We start from the raw sequence: 19,087 nt of genomic DNA, 5'->3' as shown, positions 1-19,087 counted from the left end.
CAGTAAGTGGATCGACATTAAGATAAAATTCTGGTTCTGGATGAACGGTGCGATGCCGACAGAAGTGCATAACACACGATTTTGCAGTTGAAACCTGGAAGCCATGGGCTAGAGCCCATGACTGCACTTTGTGAATGGCTCCCTGTAGGTGCCACTCAGCAACACCAGTACTGGAGGAGCAGTACGAAATGCAGAAGCCATCAGCATACAGAGAAGATGAGACCGCCAGCTCTACAGCTGCTGCTAGACCGTTAATAGCCACTAAAAATGGAGAGACACTCTATATGGAGCCCTGTGGAACGCCATTCTCCTGAATAAGGGGGAAACTATAGGAGGCACCAACTTGGACATGGAAAGTCTGGAGTGACAGGAAGTTTTGGATAAAAATTGGGAGCGGACCCCAGAGACACCACTCATACAATGTGGCAAGGATATGATGTTGCCAGGTCATGTTGTATGCTTTACCTAAGTCAAAAAAGATGGCAACCAGGTGTTGGTGTCTGCAAAAAGCTGTTCAGGTGACAGACTCAAGAGACACAAGTTTATCAGTCTTAGTGCGACCCTGGTGGTAGTCACCACCCTGACATAGAGCCAATAGGCCATGTGACTCCAGGACCCACACCAACTGCCGACACACCATACATTCCAGCAACTTACAAAGAACGTTGGTGAGGCTGATGGGCCAGTAGCTATCCACATCACATTGGTTTTTACCGAGTTTGGGCACCGGAATGATTGTGCTCTCCTGCCATTGTGATGGAAAGACACCATTGCAACAGATCGGGTTGAAGATGACAAGGAGATATCGTTTGTAGTCAGAGGAGAGATGTTTAATCATCTGATTGTGTATCTGATCCGGCCCAGGACCTGTGTCGGGGCAATGTGCAAGTGCACTGAGAAGCTCCCACTCTGTAAATGGGGCGTTATAGGATTCACTGTTGCATGTAGTGAACGAGAGGATTTTCCATCCGCCATTTGAGGGTGCGAAAGGCTGGAGGCTAGTTGTCCGATGCAGAGGCTCGAGTATAGCACTCAACGAAGTGCTCGGCAATGCGTTTGCATCAGTAGATAACACGCCATTGATATTAACACCAGGGACACCTGTTGGGGTCTGGCACCCAAAAACCTTTGTCCACACTTGGGAAGGTGATGTATGGCACCCCAATGGTCGACACGTACCTCTCCCAACACTCCTATTTCCATCGTTTTATAAGCTGGTGAATGCGGGTATGGAGCCACTAGGTGATTAGGTGATCCAGGGAAGGGTGCTGCTTATGTTGCTGTAGAGCATGCCGATGCTCTTTAATTGCCTCAGCGATTTCCGGTAACCACCAAGGGATTGTCTTTCGCTGGGGGCACCCTAAAGAACGAGGGATCACATTTTCTGCCGCAGAAACGATAGTTGTAGTGACCTGCTCAACCACAACATCCATGGCACCATGTGGGGGAGATTAAACGGTGACAGTAGAGGTGAAGGCTACCCAGTCTGCCTTGTTTATAGCCCATCTTGGTAGGCGTCTGTGGGCATGACGCCGGGAGAGTGACAGTAAGATGGGGAAGTGGTCACTACCACATAGGTCTTCATGAGCTCTCCACTGGACAGATGGGAGGAGGCCAGGACTGCAGACCAAGAGATCAATGGCCGAATATGTGCCATGTGCCACACACAAATGTGTGGGGGCACCTGTATTTAAGAGGCAGAGGTCGAGTTGTGACAGTAAATTTTCGACATCTCTACCTCAACCAGTCAGCACAGTGCCACCCCACATGGGGTTATGCGCGTTAAAATCTCCCAAGAGTAGGAAAGGTTTAGGGAGTTGATCAATCAGTGCAGCGAATACGTTCACGTGTACTGCACCATCTGGTGGGAGATACATGTTGCAGCCAGTTATTTCCTGTGTTGTCCATCTCCTGACAGCCAAAGCTTCAAGAGGAGTTTGAAGGGGCACAGATTCACTACATACCGAGTTCAGTACTTAGACACAAACTGCACCTGACACTATTATATTCGCAAGAAAGAGTAGTGACCCAGAAACTATCAAAAATTATAAAAACTACTGTGTTATATTAAGAAAAGTTATTAAAAAATCCAGGAGTATGTGTATCATGTCTGAAATCAGCAACTCTGATAATAAAATTAAAACAATTTGGAATATTATTAAAAGAGAAACAGGTCAACCAAGAGCAGAGGAAGACAGTATTACCATCAAATTGAATGAAAACTTTACGAACAAAAAGTCAGAAGTTGAAAATATTTTTAATAATCATTTTCTAAATGTTGTGGATATAGTAGGATCCAGGTGTTCATTAGAAGATGCTAGGCTGTTAATGGAAGAGGCCATACCTATGCAATTTGATACAATTGAAATCTCACCCACTTCTCCCTCTGAAATTAGGAAAATAATAAACTTGCTTAAAAGCAAAAACTCACATGGAATTGATGGCATTTCCAGCAAAATACTAAAAGCTTGTTCTCAACAGATAAGTAAGATTCTCAGCCACGTGTGTAATAGCTCTCTGGAACAGGGCATTTTCCCTGATAGACTGAAATATGCTATTGTTATACCTTTGCATAAAAAGGGGGATAGATCTGATGTCAACAATTACCGTCCAATCTCCCTTCTAACAGCTTTATCCAAAATTTTTGAGAAAGTAATGTATTCAAGAGTAGCTTCACATATCTGTAAAAATGAAGTACTAACAAAATGTCAGTTTGGTTTCCAGAAAGGTTTTTCAACAGAAAATGCCATATATGCTTTCACCAGTCAAATTTTGAATGATCTGAATAACCGAACACCACCCATTGGGATTTTTTGTGATCTCTCAAAGGCTTTTGATTGTGTAAATCATGAAATTCTGCTAGACAAGCTCAAGTATTGTGGCATGAGTGGGACAGTGCACAAATGGTTTAATTCGTACCTAACTGGAAGAGTGCAGAAAGTTGAAATAAGTAGTTCTCGTAACATGCAAAGATCAGCACATTCCTCAAACTGGGGAACTATCAAGAATGGGGTTCCACAAGGGTCAATCTTGGGTCCTTTGTTGTTCTTATTATATATTAATGACTTGCCATTCTATATTCATGAAGAGGCAAAGTTAGTTCTCTTCGCTGATGATACAAGTATAGTAATCACACCTGAGAAACAAGAATTAACTGATGAAATTGTCAATACTGTCTTTCAGAAAATTACTAAGTGGTTCCTTGTAAACGGACTCTCACTGAATTTTGATAAGACACAGTACATACAGTTCCGTACAGTGAATGGTATGACACCATTAATAAATATAGACCTTAATCAGAAGCAAATAGCTAAGGTAGAATATTCCAAATTTTTAGGTATGTCCATTGATGAGAGATTAAATTGGAAGAAACACATTGATGATCTGCTGAAACGTTTGAGTTCAGCTACTTATGCAATAAGGGTCATTGCAAATTTTGGTGATAAACATCTTAGTAAATTAGCTTACTACGCCTATTTTCACTCATTGCTTTCATATGGCATCATATTTTGGGGTAATTCATCACTGAGGAATAAAGTATTTATTGCACAAAAGCGTGTAATCAGAATAATAGCTGGAGTCCACCCAAGATCATCCTGCGGACATTTATTTAAGGATCTAGGGATATTCACAGTAGCTTCTCAGTATATATACTCTCCTATGAAATTTGTTATTAACAACCAAACCCAATTCAAAAGTAATAGCAGTGTGCATAACTACAATACTAGGAGAAAGGACGATCTTCACTATTCAAGATTAAATCTAACTTTGGCACAGAAAGGGGTGAATTATACTGGCACTAAAGTCTTTGGTCACTTACCAAATAGTATCAAAAGTCTGACAGATAACCAACAAGTATTTAAGAAGAAATTAAAAGAATTTCTGAATGACAACTCCTTCTACTCCATAGAATAATTTTTAGATATAAATTAAGAAAAAAAATTAAAAAAATAAAAAAGAAAAACAAAAAACACAAAAAATAAAGTTGTTATATTAACTTAAGTATGTTGTTAAATTAACCTAATTATGTCATGTATTGGAAAATTCGACTCGTTCCACATCATTACGAAATATCGTATTCATAATCCATGGAACTAGTATTAATCTAATCTAATCTAATCTAATCTGTAATATCCCCTGTAGCGGCGAAGCGTAGGGCTCCACATTGCTGGGAGCCAGTTTTCCTGGAGGGCAATGCAGAAACCAACAGTAAAGCTTGACAGTTGCCGTAGTTCATCCAGGTGGTAGAAAAAACCGCCCAATTCCACTGGAGGATGACATGATCAAGAGGCTGGGAAGGCATGGAACATTCAGTGAGGCAGTTTATGCCTCAGCCTCACCTGCTACCACCAACTTATTTCCTGAGCAGTCTATACCCATTGTGTCCGAGAGGGTCCAGCGAGATCTAGGTCCTCTGCGAATGCCAGAATCTTCACCTCATCCTCAGATGCTGAGCTTGTAGGTAGCAGTGGTGTGGGTGCCACCGCAATTCCCTTGGTCTTGGGGGTCTTCTTTTTTGATTTCTCTTGCTGCTCCTTGGGTTTGTCTGGCTGAGGGCTTCACTGATTCAGTCTCCGGGACTGAGGATGATCATGAAGCCCTATGACCAGCTGCTTTTGGGCACTTCAGCCATTGGCGGGGTGTCATTTTTCCCACTAGTAGAAACCTGGGAAGGGAGTTACACAAGGAACTCCTTCCTAGCGAGAGGAGCTGAAGAAGACTGACACTTCTCCAGCTGAGAAGTGCGGACAGGTGTCCCCGATGGTTGGGGGGGGGGGGGGGGTAGTGCTCCTGAAGTAGGTGATGCAGGAGCAACAGGGAGGGAAGTGCCCCCCACCATCAAGGGGGCACAGGTGTAGTCTCCTGGCTCTGAGAGGTGCCTGGAGTTTGTGGATTTGATATGGCTAGAACTGTTGTTGGTTGGTTGATTGGGGTTTAAGGGACCTAACAGCAAGGTCATCAGTCCCTTGCGTCAAAGGTGGTCCATTCGGATGGATTTACATCTCAGAAGAGTCATAACGATAGAAGGTAAAAAAAGTAAAAGTGCAGTCATGTTGTCAATGGCGAAAGCAAAAGGAGGGAAGTCAGCAAGTGGGCAACCCCCCAGGCTATGCTAGAGGCAGGAAATATCCCACCTCTGATGCAGTACAGGCAAGACCACCTGCTATTCAAGAGTGTTCAACCGCTAGAATGTAAAAGTACGTATTGTAAAAGGAGATTAACCAAATCTGAAAAGCGATAAAAACAGAGTAAAAGGGAGGGAAAAAGAGGATCTTGGCCAGCGACGGAAGTTGGGAATCTCTAAACACAGCTTACAGTGAGAGACACCCCAACCCTCACTGCCCCGCCCCTACTCCAGAGGGAGATTAAAAACCTTAGAACTGATAATAAAAACCACTTTCACGGAGGAAACCGAGAACCAGTTCAACCGTCCAGGATTGTCATCCACTATTAAAGGTAAAGTGCAGGTAAGTCTGTACTTAGTACGCAGAGCCAAAAGAAGGGGGCATTCCACCAAAATATGGGCTACTGATTGGAAGGCTCCACAACCACATAGTGGGGGTGGCTCATTACACAAAAGAAAACCGTGGGTCAGCCTGGTATGGCTGATGCAGAGATGACACAGGGTGGTCGAATCCTTCTGGGAGAGGTGGAAGGAAGAACACCATGGGACAGGTGTCACCTTAATCACACAAAGTTTATTAGACAGATAGGTAGCCTCCCAAGAGTTGGCCCATGATTGTGCAAAGTGGGATTGATATGAAGCCGTAAATCCGCTGCAGGAGGGGTTACAGAGGAGGGGGCGGGGCAAGGGGAGGGGTAAGTGACTGCTCCCCCAGCCAAACGATCAGCGAGCTCACTACCTGGGATACTCACATGGCCAGGGACCCAAAGGAAATCAACGGAACAAGCAGCGTGGTGAAGATCAGCAAGACTGTCATAGATGGCCGAGACCAAGGGATGGTGGGAAAAATACTTATCAATAGCGTGATGGCCACTCATGGAGTCTGTATGTAACAAAATGTGGCGGAAAAAACAATGGAACACCATTGAGGGAACAGAATCTTTTGGACCTTGACGGGGATCCATCCGAATCCAGGGCCAAGGAACTAACCGTGAGGGGGGGGGGGGGGGGGGTGTCGGGGAGGGAACATGGGAGACAGGACAATGAAGGAAGCTGTAAATCACAGCGAAGCCCAATCGGTAAACCTGCCCGAGGGAATCAACGGGAAATGGTCATTATCGCAAATTTCGTCGTGTGGCAATTAGTGTAATGAAGGGAGGCAGGAGGGAGAAGAAAGAGAAAGATCAATGGCAGAAAAGGCAACATGACCAGCACTGAAATGGGTAGTGGAGTCATCATTAAGAAGGCACAAGTCGTGGTCTGCAAGAAACTGGTCTATGAGAAGACCCCGACTAGACGGAAATGCACTGCCCCACAAAGGATGATAAGCATTAAAATCCCTGAGAAGGAAGAAGGGAGGAGGAAGTTGCTGAAGAATGGCAGTTAAGGCAGCAGGTGTAAGAGTCCTGTCAGGAGGGAGATAAAGATTGCCAACTGTGACCCCAGAGTCCAGGTGGACCCTAACAGCAACCGCTTCCAATGTAGTTTGAAGAGGAATCCACGTGCTAGCAATGTCCGTATGGACCAACGTACAACCACCACCAGAGGCCCGTAGGGGTCTAACCCGAATTCGGCAGAAAGCACGGAACCCACAGAGAATCGGTGAGTAATCATCAGTAAAATGAGGTTCCTGTAGAACCACACAAGCTGCAGAGTAAAAAAAATAAAGGATTTCATCTATGGAAGGTGATGGTAATATCCAAATATCCATTACAATTCCATTGGATAACCACAGAACGATGATTCAAATGGGGGGGGGGGGGGGGGGGGGGTGAACAGGCTAAAGCCAGTCATGCCACCGGGTCACCATCCACCACCAACGACAAGGAGGAGGCAAAATCCATGAACAGCAAGTCAGAGTCAGGTTGCGAAGGTGGGGACGGGCGACACCAGAGGCTCCTTGTCCTGAGACTTATGATGATTCTTCTTCTTTTCTGTTTGGGGTTAAGGAGGGCTGCACTGCAAAAGGGAGTCAGCTGCAGGAAGATCTTGATCAGAAAGAGAGCGGGTGACCTTGTGGCCCACAGACCGTAGTTCTTGTGACTGTCATGTGGCAGCAGACCTATGGCCTGGAAGGTGTAGGGAAGGGGGGAGGGGGGGTCCCGAGAGGGGCGCCCTCGATCAGCAGACTCCAAAGAAGTGGGACACTTCTCCAGCTGGGGAGGAGGGGGGAGGGGGAGCGGCGCCTGGAGGGGAGGGTGTGGGAACTGCAGGGGAAGGGGGGAGGAGAAGTGTTCGGGACTGGGGTAAGGAAGGGGGAGGAAGACTTAACTAAAGCATAGCTAGATGTCATTGACACAGGATGAAGAGGTGCATACTTCTTACGAGCCTTAGTGTAGATCAGACGATCAAGGGTCTTACACTCCTGTATCTTATTTTCCTTCTTACAAGCCAGGCAATCCAGTGAGCATGGAGAATGATTGCCATGACAATTAACACACACAGGAGGGGGGACATAGGAACTCCCCTCATGGAGTGGACGTCCACAGTCACCAGAGAGAGGGGTCTGCGAACAGTGGGAAGACGTGTCCAAAGCGCAAGCACTTAAAACATCTCATAGGTGGTGGGATGTACGGCTTCACGTTTCATCGATAAACCATAATCTTGACCTTCTAAGGGAGGGTATCCCCTTCAAAGGCCAGAATAAAGGCACCAGTATCAATGCGATTGTCCTTCGGGCCCTTCTGGCCGAACGACGTTAACACCTGGCCATCCTAGACTGACCTTAAGTTCCTCGTCAGTTTGAAGGAAGAGGTACCTGTGAAAAATTACACCTTGAACCATATTCAAAGACTGGTGGAGGGTAATGGACACAGTGTAGGGAAGCAGCCTACTCACGCCGTAGTAATTTCACATCAGTCTTTCCAATGTGTGCCAGCCTAGTCCGCTGTAACTAGCTCTGACGTCATAAATGTTCCGCAATACTTTAAAAATCAAGTAAATAATGTGAAATGTTTCTAGCATGTCAGGAATAATACTAAATTAATGTGTGTTGAATATCAGTTCGATAACTTTAACCATTTTCGAAATTTGGACTTTTTCTGTAAAAATCATTGGCGCAACAGAAAAGAGCTAGAGACTTAAAAATTTATGTTTAGATTCCTTTTTCATAATAATTTAATACAAACAGTCTTCTGGATCTCACAAATTAAGATTTTAGTTGAAATTCATGATTTTCTGGTTTTTGTCTTAAAAATTAAGGAAGCAAGATAGATTAAGTAGGCGAATAAATAAAGCTAGGATGTTTAAATTTAAGTAGAATGGAGATCCGCTATAACCATAAAGATGTGAGAAGTTTCATTTGAGTAACTATAAAACTATAGCGATAGCGTATCTCCAAAGGGCAAGCTCAGAGCTCGTCTACTGAGTGCAGTGTAATTAAATTAATTCTCTCGCCCAAAATATTTAACTTAGCCATGTCAAACTTTTATTATGATTACTTACCTGTGTGCTGAATGGACATTTAGCCATGTCAAATTTTTATTATGATTACTTACCTGTGTGCTGAATGGACATTTAAATTGAGAGCATCGGCCATCAGCAAAGGAAGCGATAGCGTATCTCCAAAGGGCACGCTCAGAGCTCGTCTACTGAGTGCAGTGTAATTAAATTAATTCTCTCGCCCAAAATATTTAACTTAGCCATGTCAAACTTTTATTATGATTACTTACCTGTGTGCTGAATGCACATTTAAATTGAGAGCTTCATCGGCCATCAGCAAAGGAAGCAATGATTTATTCGATAATTTAAAGTGGTGCATTACTAGCCCAGCGGCTAGTCGGGAGAGCGGATTTGATCAGGCGTTCCCTTAGCCGTCCGCACCGCGGCTTAATATATAAGAACGCAGCGCAAGAGAAAAAGGCCCCAGTTCTCTCCAGACGCTGATTAGTGAACCACCTGCGCTGGGAGTCGCGTCGCGTCGGTATCATTGCTATAAACAGCCTCGGATGCCGTAATAAGTTACTCGGGATACGCGTAACCATGAAATCATTTTCGAGTGAAGTGTTAATTCTGGGATGACTTTAATTATCTATCTTCAGTTTGCGTATGTCAAAATTTCACGTGCCGCTGCGGGACAGACATTATCATCAAATTGTGGCGAGCATTCACTTAAACATTTAATTTGAACAGTTATAGTTGCATCAGCGCATAGACTCTGAACGGCTCTGTTAGATTGTGTGGATTTTTCTTTTTCTTTTCATCTGTGACTTTCAGAATACAGAGAATTTTTAGAAAATCGTTTTTGATTATGAATCCCAGACAATTTCCTAATTTCTCAGAGCTATAAGCTGCAGCTATAAGTGTGTTTCTCAGATGAAGTGGGCACTAGGAATTCTAATTACAGGCTTCATGTTTTGCTAATCACTTTCTGGTTGCCAGTATTATAGTTAGAGCGCCAGTGTTGAGAACGGCAAAAGACAGCATAAATAATAGGAACATTTAACAACAATAATTCCACCCGCTGCCGCACATATGGTTAATCGGCCGGGAAATGCATCTTTTCTACATCACAAAACATTTTATACAACAGTAAATTTACTACCAGCCGCCCCACAACAGGAATTGTGCCAAGATGGTCACAGGCACAAAGGGCCACAGACTGGGTAGCTGAAGCAGTTTTGAACAACAATGAACCCGACCGCATCTTGCTCAGAGTGTCCACTTCGCCAAACTTATCTTCTATTTGTTCCACAAAAAATAAAGGTTTGGTATTGGTGAAAGTATCCCCATCAGTCCTGATGCAAACCAGATAGCGGGGGAAAGGTTTCGCCCCTTAGCTGACGAGCCTGACCCTCCTCCCAGTGGGTAGCCATGAACGGAAGGCCAAAGGGCCAGAAGGAGCACTAAAAGAATCAGTTCCATTCAAAGAGACGGCTGTAGCAGAACGGCCAGAGTTCTGGACCCGCATGCGTTTCATTTGCATAGTGTCCGCCCTGATACCACCCACTTCGATCAGAGGATCTCCCCATGGGTGCCACCCAGCCACGGCAAAGGCTGTCTGGCACAGCACCCATTGCTGGTAGTTCTGGTGCTCCAGGATGACAAGCAACCACTCCTAAGGCTTACATGAGGTGGTGACAGCTCAGGTATCAGAAACGTGAACCCTGTGTTTTCAAGGGGCTTAACCAAAAGGGTACACAGCGGACCCACCACACGGGCTGGCTACTGTGCTGGCTATGCACCCTAGCATCAGACAATAACGTGAAGGAAAAGATGGAAGGAACTAGGAGGGCACGTGTGGGAGACACTAGGTAAGGTGGTCTTCCCTAAATGGCTCACACTACAGGATAGAAATCTAGTAATGGAGGTCAAACCCAGAGGGGGACCAGAGGATTCCAAAATGATGAGGTAATCATTCAACAAAATCAAATTGCAAAGTCAACACAACCAGGACAATAGCGGGGTCAACATAAGCAAGGACACAAAGATGAGAGGCGAGGGCGGAGGGGAAGGAGCAAGGGCAGGAAAGGAGGGGAAGGGAAAGGAAATGCAGAATGGGAAAGAAGGAAGGCTGCAATAGCTCGGGGCCCCATGCTCACCACACACATAGTCATGAAAGGACTGCGAGCCCCCTAGGGAGTAGAACTGTTGTAATTGCGGCTTAAGACGATGTCATACATACAGGATGTAGGCATTCAAATTTCCTCGTAGCCTCAGTGTACGTCAGCCGGTCCAGGGTCTTGTATTCCATTATTTTCCTACCTTTCTGGAGAATCCTGCAGTCTGGTGAGCAAAGCGAATGGTACTCTCCGCAGCTGAAACAGATGGGAGGCAGGGCACATGGAGTATTGGGATGTGAAGGACGTCCACAATCCCAACAGGTGGTGCTGGAAGTACAGCGGGAAGACATATGGCCGAACTTCCAGCACTTAAAGCACGACATTGGGGGAAGGCATATATTGCTTTACATCACAGTGGCAGATCACCACCACCCTGACCTTCTCAGTTAATGTGTCATCCTCGAAGGCCAAGATGAAGACACCGGTGGCAACCCGATTATCCCTGAGACCCCAATTGACGTGCTGGTTGAAATGAACACCTACCACTCTGAATTGGCACGCAGCTCATTGTCAGACTGCAAAAGAAGGTCCCTGTGAAATATGATACCTGGACCATATTTCATCTCTTATGGGGTGTGATGGAAACGGAGAACATCCCCCAGCTTGTCACAAGCGAGTAATGCCAGTGCCTGTGCAGAGAATGCTGTTTTGATGAAGACCGACCCAGATCACATTTTGGACAATCCCTCAACCTCCCCAAACTTGTGCTCTAAATGCTCAACAAAAAACTGAAGCTTCATCATCATGAAAGAATCCCCATCAGCTCTCGAACATACAAGGTACCGAGGCAAATAAGATGCGCTGCCATCCTTAGCCTGGCATTCCTCCCATGGTGTGTCCAGGGAGGGGAACGATTTGGGGTCTACTTCTGTGCACTGAATTGAGCCCATATATGCTTAAGAGACTGCTGCTGTTTGACCACCAGCAAGAGATGTACTACACTTCATTGCATGTCATCTGCCCCGATGCAATCCACTCTGACCAAGGGTCCTCCCCAGGCACCACCCATCCACAGCAAAGGCCACCTGGCATGATGGCCATTACCGGGAGTCCCAATGCCCTAGGGAATCAGGCATCTACTCCTTGGCATACGTGGGGAGTTAATGGTGCAGGCATCAGCAGAACAATCCCTGTGTGGTAGGGGGGCTACAACCAACAGGATACATGGCGGACCCACCACAAGGGACTGGCTACCATGCTGGATATCAGGTGCAAACGAGCTAAGTAGTCCATTATCGACGTCAGCGCAGAAAGCTATACTGCACAGTGGATGGAGGAAAATGCATCCAGGAGGGTGACCTCACCCAACAGCTGGAGAAGTGCAGATCCACGTTGATGAAGGATGCGAGAGGTCTCAGCGCATGATGGACACAATGCACCATGTAAGGTGCCCTTCCCCAATTGGCTCACTCTTCGGGAAAATTTAGGAGGATGGAGGTCAAACCCTACTGAGGACCATCACATAAAGGACAAAACATGTGAGACTTTTAGTTGCCTCTTACAACAGGCAGGAATACCTGGGACCTATTGTAATCCCCAGACCCGCAGGGGGTTACCAGTGCTGATGAGTAAGTTGCGAGTGCTAGTGGGATCAGAAATTTAGACCATGCTCTGGGGCAGAGCCAGCATGTCAGATGACAGTAGTGGAACGGAGCCCTGTAGTGTCACCAAGAGCCACAGCATTTAAAAGTCGTGGCTGGAGTTTTGGTATGCAAATGGAGGACAAGATAGTGAGATCTCACCGAATGTAGGGCGGTACCAACATAATAGGTATGGAGGATGTGGCATCCACTGCACATTAACCGAGTTGCAGGACGCCCTGCATTCTTGCTCAGCCACAGGAGAAAAGCAGGGAGTAGGTGCCAGTGGCACAGGTAGTGCAGAAGGTTAATTGTCAGGTGGCATGTGAGGTACCTGCTGGAAGCGCATACCATGAGCACAACCTCTAACTGCCAGGCGAGGCAATACCTGGACTGGGTCTGGAGGCGTGTTGCCAACCTCTAAATTCACATGAGTGCTACTGGAGGGAGGAGCTGGCGATGCCAAATAATACTCTACACCTGCTCAGTTTCTCCTGTAAAACATCAAATTTGTGAGACAGGAGATGTATTGAAGAGCAGACCGCAATTTAACTAGCCATAGGGTCCAGAGTGCAACATCAGACAGCCATTTGGGCGTTACCTTGGTGTGGAGATGATACAATAATTGAGATGGAGTATGATCCTGCAGTTTTACATTAAGCAGGAGGGCACAACAGGCACTCGATATTGCAGGACCGAGCTGTTGCATATTTATGTTTTGAGAGCATATTCAGCAGCAGGTTGCTAATGAGGTCTGATTCGTCATTTATGTGGCTAAACAACCATACAAAGTGTGTATTGACAGAGTTCAATGGATGTCCTACAGGTTATCAATCAAGGCAAACCACATTTTGGGGCAGCAGTCAAGGAAAACGTCAACAGGCACCTGTTGCCGCATCACAGGAAAGGTGAGTAGCAGTGTGGCGATGGCAGAGGTGCTGCAGACCCATGAAGTGGTGCATTGCCAGGGGTCTGCGTGGAGGGGGTAAGGATACGTTGTCTGCACGAGGCATAGAAGAGCACATGGTTGTCATGGATAATGCGATTATCGAATGAAAGTGTCCTTCTCCATATCACTATCATAAATAAAAAGTAAAATGTGGTCAACAGCCTATGCGTTTTTTGCTAAAATGGCCAACAGCTCTGACGGCAAACATTAGTACATATGTGGTTAAAAAAAGGGCATTCTTCCAGGAAATGAACCGTCAAAGGTTGATGACAGTGGGCACAGAGTGGTGAGTGATGGCTAAAAAGATACACGCTCATTGTTGGTGGACACCACAATGGTTATGTTTCCACTCCACATGAATCAAAAGTTTATGCTGTCAAGTTTTGCTAGGATTCTTTTTAGTTCATATTTGGCTTTCTTTGTATAGAATTCTTTACAAAAGCCAACCAGAGACAGTTGCCAGTGAAAACGTATAATTATTGACAGTGAAATTATTTATATGAGAGATATTTAGAAGTGATCTACTTTTTATAGATGGCTGTCACTAGCTCCATATGGAGGCCTGTTACAGAGCGCACCTTGAATCTTAGTATGGGGTGGGGGTCAAGGGGGGTGGCCTTCCATGTGAGTGTTGTGGGCAATGACTATGCTGCCACACATTCCTGTGTTAACAGCTGAATTAAATCTCAGCACCGCACTGCATCAAGTCATAAATCAGAAGTTCTTATTTCTTCTGTTTTAGCTTAATGGCAGCCAGTGCTTGATTCCAGGTGATGGTGAAGGTAAAGGTACTTCCCACCAGAGGCCTATTAACTGTTAAATCTAATAGTTCGTTTCTTAGCATAATTAGTCCACTACTGAATTGTTTTTGCTGTTACAGCTTCAATTTTACTGATAGTGATTTTTTTTACTTAATTTAAACTAACATTATTTACAAGATTTCATATAAAACAAAGAAAAAACGAAAGGCTATAATGTTACACCATGTTTCCCAAAATATGTTGTCTTTCCTAAAATACATCTTCTCTTAAATTGGGTGTTTCTGATGTCAGTTTAAATGTTGACTGGTTTCTCCAAGAAAAAGGCATAAAAATGAAAGCAGGAGAAATATGCTTGTTAACAGTTTATTGTGAATCATTTAAGTAGAAAAATATTAGACACAATCTCCTCTCTTACAGGTCATGGTATGCTGCACCACACTACTAAATTACAACAACTTTGTGAAAATGCAGATGTACTGAAAATGCTTTTGTGCCCAATCCTCTTACAAAAGCATTATACACTTTTAATCATTTCAGTACAATAAACAGTAAAAAAAGTATAGTTAGAAAACTTTGTATTCACGAAATCACAGCCATAATGACAGTATTAGCGAACAGGCAGTCACGTAACAGGAATATGACTTTTGGTATCATTCAAATTTTAAAATTAAATATCCAATAAAATATAGGAATCTTCAACATGTCACAACATGTCTCAACTACCACAAAAATACTCCATTCATAGTTGCATTAAAGTGAAAACTGAGAAATATTTTTATCTTTAATTAAACAACTGTCAAATATACAAATCGGAATTTCCATTTCTCATAAGAACAGAAAATACATCACTAAATGATGTCCATTCTCTATCCATCAAGCAACCATCGCCTTGAAAGAAATTCAAAGACAAGATGTCTCCTGTCACAATTGTCTGACATGACGCATCCTTCATGAATGGTTTTGAATACATAATTACTGCTGGATCAATGTCAACTGCACTAACGTTCTGTGCTGAAAGAAGATCCTGTACGGATGTAGAGCTTATTTCAGGACTCTTCTCTGCTGTAGCCTTTGAAGCAGTGTGCTGATTTGATGATGGACTGGATGCTGTCCTCTCACTGAAAATGTCAGAGGTCACATGGGAACATGACCTCGAGCTTGTGGGTACTGTGTTATCTGTAACTGAAAATAGGTAATTAATGCAATGTTTCATAAAATCTTAATATTTAACTATTTCTAACATATTCTCCTCAGCTACATTGGAAATTTATTTCATTGTAATTTGTTTCAACGATAACAACAAATCTATCATACACTATTAACCAGACATAGTATCCAGTTGGCACCCACTCTTACCCACATCATCAAAATCCACAACTATGGCCCAAGATAAAGATTAAAGCTGCCCACAACCCAATCAATGCGAAATCCCAGATAACCCCTAAGCCCTCCTTACTCCTTAACCCTCTATTGCACAAGAACAGTAAAACTAAGAATTTTCAAATAACAACTTTGGATTTATACTTCATAGTGCCCATGAATGAAAAATAGATGATAAACTTTCTAGTATATATATTTTGGAAAATATCACTCTGTATGTTCAAATATACACTGCGCAAATACGGATGTAATGAGTACGTTTATATTAGTTCGTATAAGGTACTAAATTTTTGGAGAACACAGTTCAAAATTTATGGTACATCCACAAATTAAGACTTTAAATTAAATTTTATTCAAAAAACAAAAATAAAAAAACATTATAAAAGTTGGGTATACATCAGTTAGCAAAATGTCACTACTATGCAGTTACATATTTCCAGAATTTATACATTGTGAAAATTGTAGAAACAATTTCTATCTGGTACAAAACACAAATTGGTGTTACATTTGGTACACATTATTTTTGTTATTTTTTGACATTTATTATATTTACATCTGGCAGATTTTTCACAGTAGTTAGGCCAGTGATCGATTCTGTCCTTCCTGATGTCAGCATTTGCTGTATTTGGCTGCCTTCTCTTTTTGGTGCCACTGCCTGGTGAGCTATCCAGCGACTGTCTCTTGGATGGTTTTCCTGACCAGCATAAGGATTCAGCAATATCAAGCTTGAAATCAAACAAAGCCATCTGGGTTTTCTCTTCAATACTATCTTCATGACAGGCTCTCTTATAAAGTAGCCAAGCAACAACACAACTCATGTCCAATAAATGGAAGAACAGTCTCATGTAATATTTCTTTGACCTGATTTTCGTTCTGTACAGAGCTAATAAGGAGTCAATAGTGTCAACACCTCCCATAAACTTGTTGTACTCCTTCACAATCTTTGGGCATTTTATTTGGATACGTTGCTTTGTTTTTTTGTCATATCTTGCAACCTGGCTTTCTGGGTGAGTACCTGAAAAGGTGCCCAGAAGGCTGACACACCTGTTGTCTTGCCATTTCACAAGAATCAGGTCATATCCAGAAACAGATGCAGTGGATTCAACAGATGTGCCTCTTCCCTGCTTTTTCATTTCAGCATCAGAAGGCATCTTATTGTTTCTCACTCTATTCGATTGTACTGTTCCCAGACTGTGAATACCACATTTTACCAGCTCAACTTGAAGCTCTGGACTGCAGAACCAGTTATCATAGAACAGTTTATGATTTTTGTACTTTGGTATTCTTTCAGCCAATCTGAGCACTACATTTCCACTGGCGTTTACATTAGGAAGATGACTGGGTTGATTGACAGGTCCAGAATAGACTTCGAAATCATAAATAATACCACTGGCACCTGCTATGCAATATATTTTGTAGCCCCACTTTTTTGGTTTCTTGGGATTATACTGTTTCAAGCTACTGTGACCTTTGAATGGCACAATTTGTTCGTCCACTGCAAGGTGTTCTTCAATTGGTATTTTTGATAAATTTTTTCGCAGCATGTCGCTTACCATTCTAACCTTGAACAGTCTGTCAGGTGCAGAATGTTGCTGAGTATTGTCAGCAAAATGTAAATATCTCTTTATTTGTTCCCATCTGCGTAGTGTCATTACATCAGACACTTGTTTCACACCACATTTCTTGTTCCAGTATCTTCTGTTCCCAGGTATAGCAATCAGTGACATGTAGAATGCAATACCAATAAATTGTTCAATTTCGGTAGAGGTAACACTGAAGGTGTTGGCCACATCACACTGCTTCGAATACAGATTCGTTTGTTGACATATGTAGTCAATGATACTTGAGTCAAAAATCTTTTTGAAGTACGTTAGTGGTGAAAATACTTCTGTAGATGGTGGAATTTCTCCAGTCCAAACAGGAGAAGGAAATACAGATTTTACCGTGTTCCTCTTCCAAAGAAGGTTCAATTTCGGCACATTACAACGAGATGGAGATTGTGCCTGAGGAAGATTATCACCAACTTCAGGTTCAACTATCTGCTCTGTGTTTGAAACACAAGGCACTCCCACTTCATCTGGCTCATCACAGTTTTCTTCGCTGCTGCTACTGTCACCTGATTGTGAGCCTGAAAAGTAGAGTGTGAATTACTTGTCATCAGAAACTGAACAAGAGATGGTGCTGGGAAACTATATAAAGCTGACTAGGCTACAATGCTGGTCTAAGTCACAGTCACAATTTTTTAGATAAAAAGCATGAAACACATTTGGGACAACAACAATTGATATATTGTCACGAGAAAAAGAACACACATGAAAAGAACTGTAAAGAGTTGTATATTAGAGCAAGTAAAAGTTGCCACTGTAGCGAAAATCCAATCAACTTCTTATACTGATGTAACTCTTTACATGATTTTTTTATGAAAATTGCTAGTCAATTTCTAACTCACCTGTAAGTCGTTCAGGAACGTAGGTTTTATCCAGATCACTGTCATCACTGTCCAAACAGTCCTCGTCACTGCTTTCTGGAGGAATGTAGCTTCTCCCTTGTCTTTTTCGGTAAAATAAACGGGTATCCATGTTTCCTTCACGAATTGTCCACTTTTACCTTTACTGCACACTGTTCATTCAGATACACACACACACAAAAGTTTGAATAAAAAGCAAAGAAACAATTATTTCGAAAGAAACAATACGTTTATAGCTTTTGTAGATTCTTCCAATAGAAACACGACGAAAGAAAAGCTCAAAAGACACGTCACTCATGAATAAATAAATACAAACAATCGCACGCCCGGAGACCCACAGCCTTTTAGACATACCAACAGTTCTGCAAACTTTTACTCAACTGCCGTAAGCAGATGCTGCCATCTGACGTGATACACGAAAAATACAGATGTACATCTGAGTATACAGTGCACGTCAGTGGCACAGTTACATTATATGAGCCAGTACAGAGTTCTGAAAATATGTATATTTAAATATACACAGTGCAATAGAGGGTTAAGAAGATTGCACCCTACATATGTCCTTGGAAAATTTATAATTGGATGGACAAAACAATATACTCACCAGGTGGAAGACAAAACACACATAGAAGTTTAGAGCTTAGAGGTGGAAGATAGAGTAACAAGAAAGCAGAGATTACTGACAAAACATCATGCAAGAGTTAAAAAGAGCAGAAAGCTTAGTGCACTGTATGTGATAGATGTGGGAGGGGGCAGCGAAAAACCGACATGTCTGAAAATAATATATATAGGAAACTAAAAGGGAGCAAAGAAAGGAATAGTTACTGAAAATAAATTCTGAAACTGAAATTAATGTAAATTCAGGCCAGGTGGGTGGTGAGAACCAGTGACATGTTGCAACACCAGTTTGCACCTGTGGAGTTCTGAGAAACTGGTGTCAGGAGGGTAAATAAAGATGACGCCATCATTAACCTGCTGGTGGACAACGGATCTACCATTAATGGTACTTGAGAAACAGTAAGGGAGAGTCCACATGACTTCATTATTATCCTCCTGCCAAACAAAAGATCTACCACTGTGGTACTTGACTGACAGGAACACACAAGCTACACCAGCGAAGAGACTTCTATCTACAGCATCTGGCATCAAGATCCCATCACTATGATGCGAACTTACCTTCTGTTCCACCTTAAAACCACAGGTCCCTCACAAGGACTAACATCTCAATCCATGGAACTTCTTGTCACCCCCTTCCTCCCAAAAC

At 43.2% G+C, this 19,087-nt stretch overlaps 1 protein-coding gene across 1 annotated transcript in view; it reads right to left on the bottom strand.

Annotated features, from left to right (window-relative positions):
* The window catches only part of LOC124789080 (piggyBac transposable element-derived protein 3-like), a 38,394-nt gene extending 20,400 nt beyond the window's left edge, over positions 1-17,994 (bottom strand). Inside the window, exons 1-2 of the mRNA XM_047256370.1 lie at positions 17,806-17,994; positions 15,910-17,484 (exon numbers count right to left, since the gene is read on the bottom strand). Of these exons, the coding sequence (XP_047112326.1) occupies positions 15,910-17,484; positions 17,806-17,935 (1,705 nt within the window). The 5' untranslated portion in view covers positions 17,936-17,994. The remainder of the gene's footprint in view (positions 1-15,909; positions 17,485-17,805) is intronic.
* Positions 17,995-19,087: the final 1,093 nt, after the last annotated feature.

The sequence above is a fragment of the Schistocerca piceifrons genome, chromosome 3, assembly GCF_021461385.2.
Source record: "Schistocerca piceifrons isolate TAMUIC-IGC-003096 chromosome 3, iqSchPice1.1, whole genome shotgun sequence".
In the NCBI taxonomy this organism is placed as follows: domain Eukaryota; kingdom Metazoa; phylum Arthropoda; class Insecta; order Orthoptera; family Acrididae; genus Schistocerca; species Schistocerca piceifrons.
This window is presented reverse-complemented; position numbering and strand designations above follow the sequence as displayed.